General features: G+C 36.8%; 1 protein-coding gene across 1 annotated transcript in view; it reads right to left on the bottom strand.

Annotated features, from left to right (window-relative positions):
• abca12 (ATP-binding cassette, sub-family A (ABC1), member 12) overlaps positions 1 to 19073 on the bottom strand; it is a 99786-nt gene that overhangs the window by 63428 nt on the left and 17285 nt on the right. Inside the window, exons 8-23 of the mRNA XM_058393192.1 lie at positions 17818 to 18011; positions 17122 to 17240; positions 14966 to 15057; positions 14406 to 14528; positions 13545 to 13693; positions 12267 to 12397; positions 12057 to 12163; positions 11277 to 11482; positions 10446 to 10576; positions 9296 to 9410; positions 5293 to 9162; positions 3862 to 3974; positions 1828 to 1895; positions 1373 to 1521; positions 1167 to 1297; positions 79 to 191 (exon numbers count right to left, since the gene is read on the bottom strand). Coding sequence (XP_058249175.1) covers positions 79 to 191; positions 1167 to 1297; positions 1373 to 1521; positions 1828 to 1895; positions 3862 to 3974; positions 5293 to 9162; positions 9296 to 9410; positions 10446 to 10576; positions 11277 to 11482; positions 12057 to 12163; positions 12267 to 12397; positions 13545 to 13693; positions 14406 to 14528; positions 14966 to 15057; positions 17122 to 17240; positions 17818 to 18011 — 5811 coding nt within the window. The remainder of the gene's footprint in view (positions 1 to 78; positions 192 to 1166; positions 1298 to 1372; positions 1522 to 1827; positions 1896 to 3861; positions 3975 to 5292; positions 9163 to 9295; positions 9411 to 10445; positions 10577 to 11276; positions 11483 to 12056; positions 12164 to 12266; positions 12398 to 13544; positions 13694 to 14405; positions 14529 to 14965; positions 15058 to 17121; positions 17241 to 17817; positions 18012 to 19073) is intronic.

Raw genomic sequence — 19073 nt, 5'->3', positions numbered from 1 at the left:
AACAGACTTTTAACTTTTAAATACATGCAAAAGAAAACACAAAAGTGCTAATGAATGAGAAAGGAATGCGGGTGTGACCTGTAGTGTGGCTTCTAGAGTGGACCGGAAGGCCTGAAGCAGTTCGTCAATGACGAGAGAAATGTTACTGGCGTCCACGTCAGAGAAAACATCCGAGAGACTGGAGAAGAGCTCTGAACGGGAAAAAACACAGGTTCTCTGTTAGCGTACTCTCACAATCTTTAAACGAACTGACTTTATTCAACTACATACAACTGAACACATCTCAAATTTTTTGTGCTCGTTTTACACCACAGTCATCAATCCTCAATGGACTCTGATGGGTCAGAAGGTATAAGGTTTATTCCATGCACTTGTTCTAAAATGTTGGTGTTTCCATAGCAACGGATCGTTCACCTGGATTCGAACAGCACACGTTTTTAACATCCATCCATCCATCCATCCATCCATTATCTATGCCTGCTTTATTCATAATTAGGTCACGGGGGTCAGCTGGAGCCTATCCCAGCACACATTGGGCGAAAGGCAGGGGTACACCCTGGACAGGTCACCAGTCCATCACAGGGCCACACATATAGACAGACAACCACACACACACACACTCACTCCTACGGGTAATTTTTTAGAATCACCAATCAACCTAATGTACATGTTTTTGGACTGTGGGAGGAAACCGGAGAACCCGGAGTAAACCCATGCAGGCACATTTTCTACAAAACTTTTAAAGTTTTGTAAAAGCCCCAAATCTTGGAGGGACCGGTCAGAGGTAAACTCGTAGCTTATTACCATCCAGAGAGGGAAAATAGAATTTCTGGTGAGGGAATGAGTGATTATATCTGCTATAACCTGCAATAAGAGGCATCAGGAGTGAACTTTCTCAGTATTAGATGTACAAAATTTATAAAATAGCAAAAAAATTTCCTATCCCATCACAACACCCAGTGTTTTATTATTAGATTTAATGATGTAATGAATGAACATCAGTCCATACAGGTGTATTTTATTATTCCATGTGTTTTGATAATGTTAATTCCTTCAGTGTTTTTGTGAATAAATTAATGCAGTAATGAATGTTCATTATGGGAATTAAACTAGCTCTCATTATTAATGGCTTTGTTGTGTCGTACGTGACAAGCCTCTTATCTTACCGGTTTGCACTCGCACGCTTTGCACCAGGGATGTGGCGACATTCCTGATGAGATCTAGAGCAAATGGCAGAGAGTTCCCTGTGGGTGTGGTCATCAGGTGCGACAGAAGAGCTGTTGTCATGTTTTCCAGCCTGTTGAATAAACACAGGCTCAGCTGTATGCACGTACTCTCCAGATTAAATAACCGATTCATTGATTGAGATTACCTCTGAAACGTCAGCTGGTCCGGTGTCCTTGAAAAGATCTGGATGAGAATCGGGATATAGCCGGTCAGAGCTTGAGCAGATTCAGGGGTCAGATCTGTTCCGTTGTGGTCCATAAAGAACGGGAGAACGAAATCCAGGAGACCGGAAAGCTGTGGAGCAAAAAAATGTCTATATCATTGTACTCAGTTTGTTGCCGTTGCTATAGCAACAGCTCATTTACATTTGGAAGGAGTCTCCAGTGTCAGGCTTTGTTTAAACTTTTAAACTCACATAACTTCTCAGATATCAGATGCTATACAGTATATCAGGATGAATTTTTTTTCTTTACCCACATGTAATGGAATTACATTAATACACCAAAGCAGTGACTCACTGTTGTGTGACAACAATGTGAATCACATGACCATGACTAAACACATTTCTGCTGCAAGGACAAATAACCAGAGGGACCTCACCTGTTGTGTAACATTATCGAGGTTGTCAGGATTCAGATCAGCTACGCTCGCCCACAAACTTGCGTTTCCTGAGTGAGATGAACATACAAACTCTGATAAGCATTAAATCACAGAAACATTCAGAGTATTCAGAGAGGAGGTTGAGTTAAAACACACACACACACACACACACAGAGTTAAGGACAAAAAAGGAACAACAAAAAAAAGTACCTTTATTTTAGGTAAAAAATGCTTAATTAAGCTGCCATTAAATCAACAAACAAACACCCCCCCCAAAAAAAACATTTATAATAATAATAATAATAATAATAATAATAATAATAATAATAATAATAATAATAATAATAATATTCCAATGAAGTTTAAAGTAAATCGTGGGTTTATTCTTTAAAATAACAAACCTAAAAATTAATAATAAATAATTTTTAAAAAATTATATAAACACCAAATTCATTTGTTTGTTTGTTTGTATTTATTATTTTATTTATTATTTATTCAATTATCTTATTTTATTTTTCCCAAGACAAGCTTGGTTTCCAGACCTTTTAGAAGACGTTACTTGTTGGAACATGTTGACCATTATTCAAGAAATCATTAATCTATATGCGAGAAGAATTTTTTAACAGATTTGACAAGTAAATAAATAAACAAACAAGTAAACAATAAATATGAGTGAAATCTAATATCCAAATTTTAATTACATGCTTGTTGTCTTCAACATGACGACAAAAATTGTTGTGGAAGAAAAATGCAGTGTAAATATTCATCTATCAAATTGTTTGTTTGTTTGGGGGCAGCTCGAGACCTAATCTGAAGCAGGTAGAATACAAGGATACATGCACTTTTGAACAATGTTGTTTCTTTTACTTTGATTACTCATTTGCTTGTTTGTTTGCTTGTTTGTTTTACTATAAACATACACTACTTTGGATGATTTGTAATAACAAAGGAAAACCTAACACACTCCATTTTCACAGCACTACTCATACTGTCCTAAGGGTGTACAAACTTTTGCACTCTTCATACTGTCCTAAGATTGTACAAACATTTGCACTCCATTTCCACAGCACTACTCATTTACATTTCTGGCATTTGGCAGACGCCCTTATCCAGAGTGACTTACAATTGATCTCAATTTATCTATACAACTGAGCAACTGAGGGTTAAGGGCCTTGCTCAGGGTCCCTGCAGTGGCAGCCTGATGGATCTAGGATTCAAACCCAAAACCTTCCGATAGTCCAACACCTTAACCACTAAGCTACCACATCTCATTTATACTGTCCTAGGGGTGTACAAACTTTTGCACTCCATTTCCATAACACTAATCATACTATCTTTAAGGTTGTACAAACCTTTGCACTCTTCATACTGTCCTAGGGGTCCTAAGGTTGCCCTGAAAACCTGGGATTTAAACTTACAACCTTCTTATCAGTAGCCCAACACCTTAGCCACTATGCTACCTGCATTCTCTAAACTGTCCTAAGGATGTACAAACTTCTGCACTCTTCATACTGTCCTAAGGGTCCTAAAGACCTGAGATTCAAACTCAGAACCTTCCAATCAGTAGTCCAACACCTTAACCACTAAGCTACCACATCCCTATTCATATAGTCCTAAGGATGTACAAACCTTTGCACTCTTCATACTGTCCTAAGGGTCCTAAGGTTGTCCTAAAGACTTGGGATTCGAACTCAGGACCTTCCGATAGTCCAACACTTTAACCACTAATGTACCACATCCCTATTCATACTGTCCTAAGGGAGTACAAACTTTTGCACTCCATTTCCACAGCACTACTCAAACTGTTCTAAGGGTGTACAAACTTTTGCACTCTTTATACTGTCCTAGGGGTCCTAAGGTTGTCCTAAAGACCTGGGATTCAAACTCAGAACCTTCTGACAGTCCAACACCTTAACTACTGAGCTACCACATCCCTATTCCTACTGTCTTAAGGGTGTACAAACTTTTGCCATATTTTATTTGAATAAGTGTACCAGAACTGAGCATTTTCAGGTTTCTAGTGAAAGAACGTACCTTGCTTGGGGTTCAGAATGTAGTTGGCGATGTCCAGTATTGAGGATATGTAGGTGTTGGCTGTGCTGTTGGAAGGCAGAGAACTCTGGATTTCCTCCATCATTGCCACAAAGCTAAAAGAGAAATATTTACATTTAATTAAAAGATTAAATTAATTTAATTTAAACAAGTTCCTGTAGCATTTATCTTGCTAAAAAAATAATGTAAGCAAATTCTGCTGTCATTTGGTGAAGAACACTTAACTTTAACCATGCATCATAAGACTGACATAATCATGTCATAAACATGTCATTAAAGATGACATAAGTCTGTTATGGCAGCTAATGCCCACTATCTAAATTAGCATAATAGTCATATGGACACAATTACATATTGGACAAACGTTTCATAATAAACATCATGGTTCCTGCTTTGACAACTTATAATGCATACATTGTTTTATAATATATATACTTCATCACAACTGTTATAGCAAGTAACAGATTAACTTATGTCTACAAATTATCAAATGTCACATGGTAAATTTGCAAATGGTGCTCAAGGTAACAAGTGTTATGGCAAGTATTATGACATTCATGATGCTGTCTTAGATTTGTCTTAAACATGTCATAAGCATTAAGTTAGAATAGAGTTTATAGCCATTTATAGACTTTATAGCCATTGATTCAAAGCACAACTATTATGTGTAACGATATTAGAAATTCTGCCACGATGCCCTAAAGTCTCATACATGACAGCTACAAAGGCGACTGTGTACTTCATAACATGTTATGAACAGTTGTTATAAAGCAGCTGTCATAATGTCAGGCACAGAATAAGCTACATGATAGGCTGCCATGGCAACAAATAACATGGCAGTTAACATTAACATGTAATATTAACATGACCATGTTGTGCTAATAAGGATTCATTAAAATAACAAATCATAAGAGTTGTTATGATGCCTTTATAACATGGTTATGTTGGTCTTATGATGCAGTGGTTCTTTTTACGAGTTATTTTCTGAACTGACCACTAATAATGAAATGAATTTCAATAATTTTGGCATATTTTGGGGTCAAAAGAAGACAAAGTCACCATGACAGGTCATGAAGATGCTTTATAACAAGGTTATGTCAGTCTTATTATGTGGAGTTAATTAAAGTCTATCTGCTGACTCAATTAAAATAAAAGTCAATTACTTTTAGCAAGTTATGGGATCAAAGGAAGTTAAATATGCCAGTATACTGTATGTCAATTGCCTTTAGATGATTATGACATGGTTATGTCAGTCTGATCATGCTTATGAAAGTCAAGAGCTTTTAGCAAATACCTGTGGCCGAACCAAGACCTAGCCACAACATGCAAGTCTTAATTGATTTTGAAAGTACATGAAGTGTGAATTATTTCCTTTAGCCTTTCATTCATTCATTCATTCATTCCTTCACTTACGCTTCATTCCACTGGGTAGGTTCACCAGGATTTGAGATACTGTTTATAGTTGATATGAGGCTCTGGATGCTAGGAGTCAACACCTCAGCCGAATCTGGAGCAATGGAAGTGACAAAGCTTTCCATCTCTTGTGCAACTTGTATGATGAGCTGCTGAGTTTGAGCATGGCTGATATTAGGGCTTAGCAGTAGTTGAACTGTGTTGTAGACAACTTCAATGATATCATTGTTTGTGTATGTCGTATCTGTGTAATTGAACATATTGTCCAAGAAGACTCTCAAAGAATCCATGATGGCTTCAGTGAAGTTTTCACTCTGGAGACCGGAGTCTGTTTGGCCTAGCATCAAGGTATACTTCAGAGACTGTAAGACTTGATCAGTTTTGTTGATATACACCTGCTCCTCTGGGGAAAGCAGTGGCGCCAAGGCTTGCATCAGCTCTTCAAGATCCATAGCTGGAATAGTGAAATCAGTCAAATTATTGTTCCACTGGAATATTTTGCTAAAGGCAAGTGTCATTTGTGGGTTTGTGATCCAACTTTGTATCATGTTGTGGTAGTTTTGGAGCTCAGCTTCAATGTCAATAGGTATACTTGTATTAGTTTGTAAACCCATGGAATCATAAAAGGTCTGTTGAAGATCAAGGTTCATCTTTATCAACTGTAGATGACCCTGTATTAAAGATAGTATTGCATTGCTGATCTGATTCAGATCTTCGCCATTTAGAGGAGGTTGAACATGGACGGTTAAGTTCTGGATCTCATTGGACACCAGTGTGGAGAAATTTGAATGAGCAGCATGGATTGTGGCCATCATTTCTGACATCTGGATAAATGGGTAAAGAATCTCTCTGAACATGCTGTCACTTGTGGCATTCTCCAGGTTATGCAGGTACCACAAGGTGATTTCTTTATACATCTTCTGAGCATAGGCCTGCTGTGTCATCAATGTAGAATTGATCATATTGTATGGGTAGTGGTATTCTTCTTCAAATACCACCTTTAAAAGTCTCTCCACTGTATCAAGCTCTGTTTCGATAGAAGTCACATTTTCCACATCGAGATTTTCAAGGTTCTGTCTGATACTTTCCAGAATTAGTTCAAATACTTCTTCTGTCACTTTAAGCGGATCAGACTCCAAGCTAGAAATGTTCCTCAACTCCATTGCTTCATCATACACCATCTTTAAAGTGGATGTAAAATTTGTCTGGAAGCAATCAAACATGGGAATTGTGTGAAAGAAACCTATTAACCCCTCAATAATTTTCATGCTGCATTCCGGCACTGTGGAGCCTGTATGTGATGAAGGGCCAGGAGGAAGAGGCCTCATGCATTCTGAGCTGTTAACAAGGTCCATGAGCTTTGAAAGGAGCAGAGAGATGGAAGAAGTTTCTGATTGTTGAAAGAATTGTTCTAAATCAAACATTGTGAGATTCAAGGCTTCGAGCAGTTCTTGAATGTTGTTGATGCTGAGATTTGGTGAACCAGACAACTGCTCAAGGAAGTAGATGATCTCACTTAGATTGTCCATCCTATATGGAGAAGATTCTGAAATGTTCCATGGCCGGAGAAGGGAAAGAATATGAGCAGCAACAGAGAAAGTCATATTGCTTTCAATGGGCATCATTGTGAAATTGCCACCTTCTCCCACTGACATGCTTTCATTAAGTAAAGATAGCATCTGGAAAATCTGTGACACTCCAGACAGACAGTCTTGACCACAGAATGCCAAATCTTCAAACAGACCATGTGTGTAATTGAGAAAACCTTCTAAATAGATTTGCTGCTCATCTTCGAAGAGTGCTTCAAGTTCATGCAAGATGGCATGTGTCACTGCAAACTTTCCCTCTCTCTGAAGCATATGAAAGGACTCTGGTCTCAACAGATGGACGATGTTCATAACCACAGCATTGAGTTTTGTGTTGTTTGACAAGAGTTCTTCTTTCAATCCAGACAAATCAGTCTCTAGGCTAGACATGTTCCTTAACTCCATGGCTATATCAAACACAATATTAAGAAAGGAGGTAAGATTCGGATGGAAACCTTCCAACATGGGTATGGCCTGAAGAAAACCAATCAACCCCTCAATAATCTGCATGGTGCACTCTGGTACTCTGGAACCAATATGAAATGCTCGGTTGTGGAGCAGAGGGTTCAGACACTGTGAGATTTCAACAAGCTCCATGAGCTTTGAGAGTAGCTGAGACATCCAAGAACCTTCTGATAGATGTGTGAAATTTGCCAAATCAAAAATAGTAATATTTAAGGCTTGCAGGTCTTCCTGAAAGGTGCTAGCATTGAAATTGTGTGAGCCAGACAACTGTTCAAAGATAAACATGATCTCACTGACATTGTCCATTGCATATGGAGAAGATTCTGACATGTTCCATGGTAGAAGGAGGTGAAGCATATGACCAGCAACAGACCATGTCATATTGTACTTGATGGGCATCATGGTGAAATTGCCATCTTCTCCCGGTGGCATCATTTGATCAAGTGAAGATAGCATCTGGAAAAGCTGTGATACATCAGACAGGCAGTCTTCTCCACTAGCTGCACACAATGCCAAATCTTCAAACAGAGCATGTGTATGGTTGAAAACACCTTCTAATTGTATATGTTCCTCAGGAACCAAGAGTTCGTGTAGGATGGCACACAGAACTGTAAACTTCCCTTCACTGTTAAGCATCTGAATGGACTCTGGACTCAACAGCTGGACAATGTTCATAACCAAAGCATTGAGTTTTGTGTTGTTTGACCCCCCTGACAAGAGTTCTTCTTTCATTCCAGACAAATCAGTCTCTAGGCTAGACATGTTCCTTAACTCCATGGCTTCATCAAACACCATATTAAGAAAGGAGGTAAGATGCGGATGGAAGCCTTCCAACATGGGTATGGCCTGAAGAAAACCTATTAACCCCTCAATAATCTGCATGGTGCATTCTGGTACTCTGGAACCAATCTGAGATGCTCGGTCGTGGAGCAGAGGGTTCAGGCACTGTGAGATTTCGATGAGCTTTATGAGCTTTGAGAGTAGCTGAGACATGCAAGAACCTTCTGATAGATGTGTGAAATTTGCCAAATCAAAAATTGTGATATTTAACGCTTGCAGGTCTTCCTGAGAGCTGTTAGCATTGAAATTGTGTGAGCCAGACAACTGTTCAAAGAGAAACATGATCTCACTGACATTGTCCATTGTATATGAAGAAGATTCTGACATGTTCCATGGTAGAAGGAGGTGAAGCATATGACCAGCAACAGACCATGTCATATTGTACTTAATGGGCATCATGGTGAAATTTCCATCTTCTCCCGGTGGCAACATTTCCTCAAGTGAAGATAGCATCTGGAAAAGCTGTGAAACATCAGACAGGCAGTCTTCTCCACTAGCTGCACACAATGCCAAATCTTCAAACAGAGCATGTGTATGGTTAAAAACACCTTCAAATTGTATATGTTCTTCAGGAACCAAGAGTTCTTGTAGGATGGCACACAGAACTGTAAACTTCCCTTCACTGTTAAGCATCTGAATGGACTCTGGACTCAAGAAATGAAGGATGTTATGAACCACAGCATTGGGTTTACTGTAGTTTGAATCCTCTGACCATAGATCCCCTAAATGTCCCAGGCCAAAGTCTACCAAAGTGTCATTCAACATGACAAGCAAGAGGTCTTCATCTAGCTTGTCAGGGGGTGGGATATTCAGGAGAAACTGTAGGTACTGATTGACCAAGTCGATGACACCCATTGAGAGGTTCTGCGGTGACACACCAGGATGAATTTGTCCAATGCTGTTGTGGAACTCCTGTAGATGATTCATGTAGGTGTCCATCATGACGCTTTTCAGCAGGAACTCTGCTCCCTGGATGGGTCTAAATGCAGGGCAAAAATGTAAAAAAAAAAATAAAAAAAAAAAAAAACATTGACAAATGTGATGATGATTCTATTGCTGAAATACAGTGAGGCACCAGATGAAATGAAATGCCCAGAAATAAATTCTCCTACCTGAGAAGAGCTCTTGGATTCTCCCTGATTTCTTGAAGAAGAGATCCAACCACTGGAATAAACCCCTCCCACGTAAATCTCATCTGGCAGATAGTATCATTTGGGGTAAACGTGCCTGGGTAAAGGGGAAAAGGAATCATTTTCTTGTAGCTAAATATATAACACACTGACCTGGCCTCAAGAATCTGAAAGCTCTTTTTTCTTAATTGGTCCATTACATTTATCTATTAGGGTTTTTTTTTGTTTTTGAATAAACTGGCAGTTTTAGAATAAAGTTTCTACAGGTTACATGATCAAGAATAGTGGAATATGATGTCTCAAATACAACAATTTATTAGAATTCTCAAGGTTTTTTTGCCAAGCACAAGTCCGTCCCCTCTTGCGCTTGACATACAGTACACCACAAGGCTTTAGCCTTGATTTTATCCCTGATCTGCCAAATCAAATTTAGCAGCAAATTTGTCAGGATGGGATTTCGATCAGAACCATATGCTTGCTCAGATAATAAGGTGTCAGGTGGAGTTGGGGAGAAAATGAGTTAATCTTAAGCCTTCTAATCTTGCTCTGGATCAATCAGATGGCTCCTAAGACTTAAAAACATTTGATCTGTAGTGTGAGCTGGTCAACAAGGTCAGGCACTGAAGAGACAATTAAAATGCTGTGCACAGTTGATGCTAGAGACGGAGGACAAGCTTGAATTTGAGCTAAATCTGCATGTTATAACATACATTAAAATGGACTATAACCAGACTGGCAAGGGGTAATTTTTTTGTCTGATCATATTAACAGCATGCTAAAAATGTCTGATTGCTTGTTTATGCATGTAACATGATAACAGGATTGTGTCAAGATTACTGCTGAGATTGTTAGCATTTTACATTCCCTAGAGCTATCATCAGGTCTATATTTATATTCTTCAAGTCTACCAACGTTGTAGTTACTGAATACTGCTTATGGATTCATCTTTATGATTTAAGGAATTTAAAATAATGTTGTAGGTATATAAACGGAATCTGCAGCACCTCAGTAATTAGTTTCGTTCCCTTTCATGTACCACATGTTTTGGAATGACAATAAACCTTCCTTGATCCTTATTCATTATTGTTGGTGAGAACATTATCCCATGTGTATGTTCTGAAAAATCACTCACAGTTTGGTGGTGCGGTGATATTAGGTTGGAAGGTCATGATCCAGTGTGCCATTTGGAAGTGTGTCTCCATGGCTGACCAGTGACTGCTGTTCTGAAGTACTGGCCCCACAAATGCAAACTCCTCCAAAGTACTAGAAGGCAAAGAGCAGAATGTCATATTTTTATAACACATACTAGAGCAAATTTGTACAGTACTTCAATTTACAGTACAGTGGAACCTCGGCATACGAATTTAGTTCGTTCTAGAGGTGAGTTCTTAAGGCAAATATTTGTATTGCAAAATTTTCCCATAAGAAATGATGTAAATGCAGATAATCCATTCCAGCCACCCAAAAAAAATGATCAATATAACCAATATGAAGCGTATGTAAACTGTATGGCTGCTTACAAAGAACTGACCCAAGCCAAGCGTTCCATGTCAAGGGTCCTTACAGGAAGTCGTGCCACCAAGCTTGGGCTAAAAATAGAACAGACCACCCACACCACCAATCTGTCAACAAAAACACACCCGAAAAATCACCTAGCTTTTAAACGCATGCTGAAATTAATGTTGGTATCGTGGGTTGACTCTTTCCAAACAGCTTTCACTGAATGAAAAAAAAATTGTAAACTTGCTTCGGTTGGCTTCACTTGGCTTTCCACTGATGCAAAAAAGTTTTGAATGGCTTCTGGACATATGTGTAACTTAGCCAGCGTTCAGTTCGGGTCACTTGTATGCCGAAAATGTTTCATATGCCGATAATTCCTTGCAAAATTTCAATTCTTAAGGCAAAAATTCATAAGGGAGGACATTCGTATGCCGAGGTTCCACTGTATAGCAGTTTTTCTAACCTGTTTAGAAGAATCTCGGTCCAGTCGATGGTTGAGTTATGTGGAAACTGACTGAACAGTTTGTCCTGGAAAAGTTGAACAGCCGCCATGATGGTGTTAATGAACTGTTGTGCAGTGTTGTATAACCTGTGCCATTCGGTCAGGATCATAGCAGGTGTGACGTTGTACACCAAAGTGCCATTCATGACACTGGATATCTGATTCAGCTGCAAGATAAATAAATAAGAAAAATAAATCTCAGACAGCAGTAAATATACAAATGAGATCATGCACAGAGCAATAAAATTCTTGTTAAAAAAAAATTAAGGTTACAAATAAGTTGTTTCTGCTGTGTTCTGCAAGCATGATGTGATCATTCTTATTTGTTTACACATCATTCCCACCAAACTAACCTCATGTAAAGACTGGAAAATGTTGGAGGAATGTTTTTAAATTATGTTAACCTTAAAAGTTTCTCAAAACTTCAAGAAAACAGGGTTCTAGGAACCAGAAATTCCCAGATATATATAGGTTCTAGACATAGAGACCTACAGTTCCTCGAACCAAGAATTGTTTTCTAGGAAAATGCTAACAATTGTCTTTCACATATATCTGGACCCTAATCCTCCATTTAGGAGCCTCGGGTAGAAAGTCCTACCTATTTCCCCTCTGTACAAACAATGAATCATTGTGTGTGGTTAAATCCAAGCAAGTTCCAACTTTATGGCCTTTGAGTACAGCTCTAGCCCTCAGCTATATGTCTCACTGGATAAACTTTGGAATATTTTCGACTGTATGTACCTTCTCACCCACATCCAACCAAGGTGTCATGTTATGCATTGCAGTTTCATGCTCGATGAGGATCGCCTGGAGATTCTCTGGATTGTGCAGCAGTGGTTGGACATGAGCTGCAAAACAAATGAAACAATCATACATTACTGCCTGTACATGGAGCTAATCTTTACTTTATTTCCAAGAAGAGTCTCTGAAGACTGAGAAGTATTTAAATACCCAGCTGGCTCTCCATTGCTGCTCTGGCAAACCTCATGGTGGAATGAGCTCCCATCATGAGAATTTGAATGTAATGCCAGCCTGGTGTTCCACTCAGCATGCTCATCACTGTATTCCCAATCCCTAGGAATCTGTACAGACAGGAAATATAGAAAGTAGAGAAATGAGTGCTCATTTACGTATATTCAAATATAGAGACAAACAACAACTTGGTCATTAGCAATCCCAATCTGCTTTCCTGTTAAACTGCTTTATAGCAATGTGTATTTCTTGAATTTTATATTAAAGGAACCCACTGATAGCCAGGTACTTTATCCTGGTCAGGGCCTCCATTGATCCAGAACACTGTATGTGAGGCAGGAATATATCTTGTATGAGGTGCCAGTCTATCACTGGCCACAAACCACCTACTGGTATGTTTTTTGGGAGGTGGAAGAAAACCAGAGAACCCAGAGGAAACTCGCATGGACAAAATAGAACCTGCAAAACCTCACACACTACTGGAGAGACAAAGCAGCAACACAACCCACTATACAGTGAAACCTTTGCATATGAATTTAATTTGTTCTGGAGGTGAGTTCTTAATGTGAATGTCTTGCGAAATGAATTTTTCCATAAGAAATAATGTAAATGCAGATAATCCGTTCCAGCCAGAAGTGTATGTAAACTGTATGGCTGCTTACAAAGAACTGACCCAAGCCAAGCATTCCATGTGAAGGCTCCTCACAGGGAGTCATGCCACCAAGCTTGGGCTAAAAATAGAACTAACAGGTTTTGATCGGCTCCCGGACGTATGCGCAACTTAGCTGGCGTTCGGTTCAGTTCATTCATAAGCCGAAAAAGCTTTGCATGCCGACGCAAATTTCTTGCATCCGTATTTCACTGTATCATGTATCATACCAGCACACTACACTGTAATATCAAACTGTAACTAATAAGAACAAAATATTAGCACGTACAGTTCATTCTGTAACATCGACTCCACATTACCTCAGGTTACAGTTTCTATTTATAGTAAATGAGTCAGGAAGCAGCAGAGGAATGTTATCTAACTGTGATACTTATTGGATCATAACAGGAATTGTGTGACAGAAGAATGGCCTACGCTTTGAAGTGCACTTTAAATGACGTTACTTTTGACCTGTAAAGGGTGTAGCCTTCATCAGGATTAGTGCATAGTCATGATCGGTAGAAAGCACAGGTATATAAAAACAATGTTCAAAAAGTGGAGAAAAAAATTAGAAAAGTAGAAAAATTATTTATAAATTAAGAGCATACACTTGTTCCTGCATTGTTGCTGGCTGGCTGGCTCCATTCTCGAAGTCTTCGTTAGGTCCGTTCGTGAAAACGCCAAATTGACCCAGAATGTGTTTAGCAAAGGAAATATCTGCTGGAGAAGTCGCAGACTGACTCCAGGTCAACAACACCTGGTAATGAAACACATCATTAAGACAGCTTTCACAAAAAGTAAAAAAAATGCTGAAAAACATTTAAAAAATGATCTCATCATGCATGTGACCTGCAATTTCTGCTCAACTATCAGCTCGGAACAGACAGGCAAAGCAATAAAAATGACAGTGAATAACACTTCATTTGAAAGCTACTTACATTTAGCCTTTATAACATATCAGTAAGTGTGTGTTTAACGTTTATAAAGCCTTAAGTCATGATTTATACCAGACTTTAAATGTCAAAACTCATGAGCTCATGTTCTTTGAAGGAAATGTATTTTGTACCAGCACAACACATTCATTAACACTGCATGAACGTTATTTGAAGCTCTATGTCAACCTATGTCTATCATGTCACTCAAGATTTTATGTACCGTGTGACTTTGTCTTTATGAAATGAGATATTATTAATTATCCTTATGAGAATAATTACAAGATCTGTTACATCTGTTGCATCTATGAAGCTTCAATGAATTTCGGTCGGCAAATAGAAAGTGTTCATAGTGCTTTATATCTATTATTATTAATATAAAAGACTGAAATGTGAAGTTCCATGATCTAACAAAGCCCACAGATCAGATAAAGAAGCGAGGCCTTTCACCCAGTTATGTAAAGCCACTATTTATCTTCTGTAGCCAGCCAATAGGTTGCTTTTTACAAGAATGCTAATATTATTTGAAAAATGCACCTGTAGAGCAACTTTTTCTTGATCTATCCATTCATAAATAATGTCGGCTTCTTGGCTGTCACAGAAAGATCTGTTGGTGCACAAAAACTCAGAGAAGGTGGTTCTGTTGAACAATACGAGCACCTGAGGGAAACAAAAAGGTCAGAAATTTAGTACATTCTCAGTAACTCGTTAGGCAGATGACCAGATGTATAGTTTTCTTACATAATCAGGAACATCTGGGGTTTGCTAGTGCTAATGCTATTGCATTAATATCACCAAAAGCAAATAGATATGTAAGAAAAGTTACTATAACGGTACGATAATGTTTACTGTAAAGGTGCTACAATGGCATTATAATGTAATTACTGTACAGATTAATATAGTAAGTATAAAGCAAATTTATATAATAACTGAATTGATCCTAATCTTATGATGAATATTTATAGATTTCCAGATTTCCTGTAGTAAATTTTGGACTAAGTACAGTACAAGTACAAGTTTTTCCCAGCAGACTTTTGTAGAGGGTATAAACATGTCTCTTCAGTGTTACTGATGTTCATTAGGGCAATGTGCCGTACCTGATTTAGGGGAATCTGCAGGTTGGCCATTTCAGGACTAATTAGAGACATGTTGGACGTCGTCAGTACTTTAGCCAAGGGAATGTTAACATCTGTATGGGGTTGGAAAAGTAAACAAGCATGAAATCACACACATTGAAATACACACTTCTCTTGTATATGCTGATAGTAGTACCATTGTGCACTAGTACATTATGCTATGTTTTGGTCTTGGATCCTGTCATATAAGTACTAATATTTGTGTACTGTTAACTGGAAAGATATAGTTTTTTAATCTATTGCTACCTGTTAGCGCTGACCTTCTGAATAAAATATGTAGTGATTGCTAACTATAAAGTTTAACAATGGAATCAAAAATGTTAAGAATGTGGGATTTATACTGTAAAGTTAATAAAATGGCAGTGTAACGTTACTATCAGTGTAAAAATTGACATATGTTTTATTACTGTAAATTTAGTCAAAAATGCCACATACTATATAATATAGTTAACTGATACGATTAAGCTACTATGGTGAAGCTACTACAACCAAACTTTAAAGTTATTACTATCAACTATAATTAAAACAGAACATTTAAGTTTTACTATAAAGTTAGTAATAAAGTACTGTAAAGTTAATAAAGTGACATTATAAAGTTATTACTATACTTGCTAAAATATTACTATGAAGTTGTTATGATGAAGTTTATTTAAAAAGAAATTTACTAGAAAGATACAGTATTACTGTAATGAATTAACCAGTACAGTTACTTAGCAATGTCCTGGTATAGTTATTAAATCAATACTAAAAGATTTGACTAATGGTATTTAACCAGTAGGACAAAGTTATTATGAAAATGGTGCTAAATCTAGCACTATAAAGTTAAACAGGAAAATTAACAATAAATATACTAATAAATTACTGTAAAGTGCTACTATAAAGTTATTGTTGTAATTACTATGTACTATGTTATGATCGATACTATAAAGTTGTATTTCATTTCAATTAAATAAAGGTTTGTAAAATTTGACTATAAAGTTATTACTATAGGCAATAGAAAAACATTGTAAAAATAAATAAGTGGAGGATGTTTTACTATAAAAATACTAATAAAGTACTTCAAAGTTTAAAATGCTACTATAAATTAATTACTGCACAATAAAGTGTTTACAGTACAGTTACTAAATCTGAACTATAAAGAAATTACTGTAATGGTATTTGACCAGTAAGACAAAGTTATTATGGAAATAGTAATACAGTACTGTAAAGTTAAACAGAAAAATTTATAAACTTTATAAGTAAAGTTATGAATAAATTATTGTAAAGTGCTACTATAAAGTTATTATTGTAATTACTATCTACTACATTAGAGTACTGTGAGGTTGTTACTATAGAATGAATTAAAATTTTATTTATATAAAAAAGTTAAATTCTAATATAAAGTAATTACTATCAACACTAGAAAAATACAGTAACGATAAAGTACTTTACAGTCCAGGAAAATTCTACTCTCAAATTATTTCTATTGAAAAGTACGATAAAATAAATGACCAGAGGAATTATCTTTTACTATAAAGATAGGAATAAAGTACTTCCAAGTTTAAAATGCTATTATAAAGTTATTACTGAAGTTATTCAAAAAGCACAGTAAAGTTTTTAAAGTTACTGTATCTTAACTGTAAAGATAATAATGTATTGAACAATAAAGTTATTGCTATATTAATTATTACAGTTAGTTATTATAGCATATTATTAGTTCTTATAAATTACTAAAACCAGTGACTTTCTAACATAATAATAATAATAATAATAATAATAATAATAATAATAATAATAATAATAATAATAATAATAATAATAATACAATGGGCATTGTTTGCTGTGTCCATATCTCTTCTAACATTTCCAAGCTTATATCACATATCAAATATCATTTGGTAAATTGATTCAGGTTGCTATGGAAAGTTTAGGCCGGATTAGTGACACCCACGAAGTCATGTTACAGGTTTTAAAGGCAGACAATAAAACCACACATCACTCCAGGGTTTCTGTTTCCTTTCTCTTTCCTTGCATGAAGTTTTCGAAAGCCCCTGCAGACTCGGTGCTATTTTTTTATACAGCAGTCAACAAGCTTCAGCAAACAGAGACAAACATCTAGCAGAGAGAACATCACATACTTCTGCCCTTCCAGCTCTGGAGGTAGTTGAGGAGCTCGATGCCTTCATCGATGACAGGGTTCAGCATGTCCATAGAAGCGTTAGCCTGCTGGAAGCTGCTCTGAAATGAGTTCAATGCCCTACAGATAAGCAAGAGAGAAAACGCTGTGATTTTTATACGAATGAAGCCTTAAGGACACGCATGAACACGCAAACAACTTTTTTGACCTTCTCTTAATGTTTAAATGTTCTGGGCTTCTTCTAGGTTAGTAATCCACACTTTCTATAGCTTTTCTACACCTTATTATTGCAATATTTCCCCCACAACACAGAAAAACAACCTAAACCAAACCTAAATCAATTCCTGTATAGGATCCTGCACAGGAGAAAAAATCCAGATAAACAATATTTGCAGGAATTTTTGCACTTTTCTGTTTCAAGTCTTGCTCAGAATTGTTTGTCTTTGAGATCTTACACACGTTACATTGTTGTGCTCATCATGTAGGAGATTAGTTAATGGGAAAAAAGCATCATTTTCAAAGCCCAGAGTGTGTCCCTTGAACCCTTTTAGAGCCAAACAGAATCTGCTCAGTGTTGCTCATGTATTAATCCCCTTCCTTCAAGTAAATGATGGGGGCCAATACTTTTTGCAACTTGACAGATCAGGCTACAGTGGATAATTACACACTGAAAGACAGATGGAAATGAATTACTCACTGCTTCATCCCCATCAGTTGCTCAGCTATAGCCATGATCGTCTCCTGATCTGTGGATTTCAGGAAGATATTTGGCAACCCCAAGAGGAAGTCCCACAGTGGAGACTGTGTCTGAAGCTTGTCCATGGTTTCCACGGACATCTCGACCATCTCGATGACTTTCATTGGATCTCGGAGCACCAACTCAGCCATTAACTTGCAACACATACACACATACATTTGACTATCTGTACTGAATCAAATGCTATTTTATTATTTGGTGAATTAATGTGTGTGTGTGTGTGTGTGAAAATCTGGGATTTTTTTAGAAATTGTAGAAACACATTATAAACAAATAAAGTAAAGCATTCAGTATCCAAACTTTTGCTCAATTTCATTATCCTTTACGCTCTCAGACCTTTAGATTACATTTATTATTACATTGGGATCATATTAATCTCATTTTTCTTGCTTTTATGTTAAACTGAATAGAATTTCACAGTAAAAATGGGATTTCCTGAAATAAAATGTTCTAGAGTAAAAGCCGTAATGGAAAACTGTGCGTAAGTCGACTCTGAATAGGAGGAACCTTCCCTGTGTAAATATTGACATCACTTTTAAACCTATAGATACTCTGAATACATCCCATAAACCACATATTTCATCAAACTCACAAAGCCTGATGAATGTATGAAGATGTTTTCTTTGACTTTTTGTGAGTGTAGAGATGGTATTTTTTCCTCCTTGGCAAACATGTATTTAACTTGTGATGTTTATGTTGCACATTATACATCATCTACAGAGTCACTGAAGTCTATTGTCTGTTGTGTTTGATTTAAAGGGAGGGTTAAACCTTAGATCAGGTGGAACGCTGAGTGACTGGAAGTTTAGCTCAGTTCAGATGCCAAGCACATTAAAGCAAATCAGTGTATGTTATGTTTGATAAGTTTCGAGTGGGATAGAATTAATCGTATCACTACTTAACAAACACTAGTATTATAATGGATTTGTATTTTATATTTCATTTCAAAATTGATGAATGTGTGCTTTCTGAGTTCTATTTCTATAAAATACTGTTAAAAATATATATTTTTTTAAATAGATAGCAAAGATTCCGATTTTTTTTTTTTTTTTTTTTTTGCTTGGCTTCCAGGTCAATGAAATAAACTTTATTAAGTTTATTTATAAACTAAATCCATAATTTACTTATTTATTTGTGGCTTTGTGGAATTTGCCTGAGTTTTATTTCATCTTAGCCTTTAGGAATAACAATGTCAA

Source organism: Hemibagrus wyckioides, linkage group LG06 (assembly GCF_019097595.1).
Source record: "Hemibagrus wyckioides isolate EC202008001 linkage group LG06, SWU_Hwy_1.0, whole genome shotgun sequence".
Classification (NCBI taxonomy): domain Eukaryota; kingdom Metazoa; phylum Chordata; class Actinopteri; order Siluriformes; family Bagridae; genus Hemibagrus; species Hemibagrus wyckioides.
This window is presented reverse-complemented; position numbering and strand designations above follow the sequence as displayed.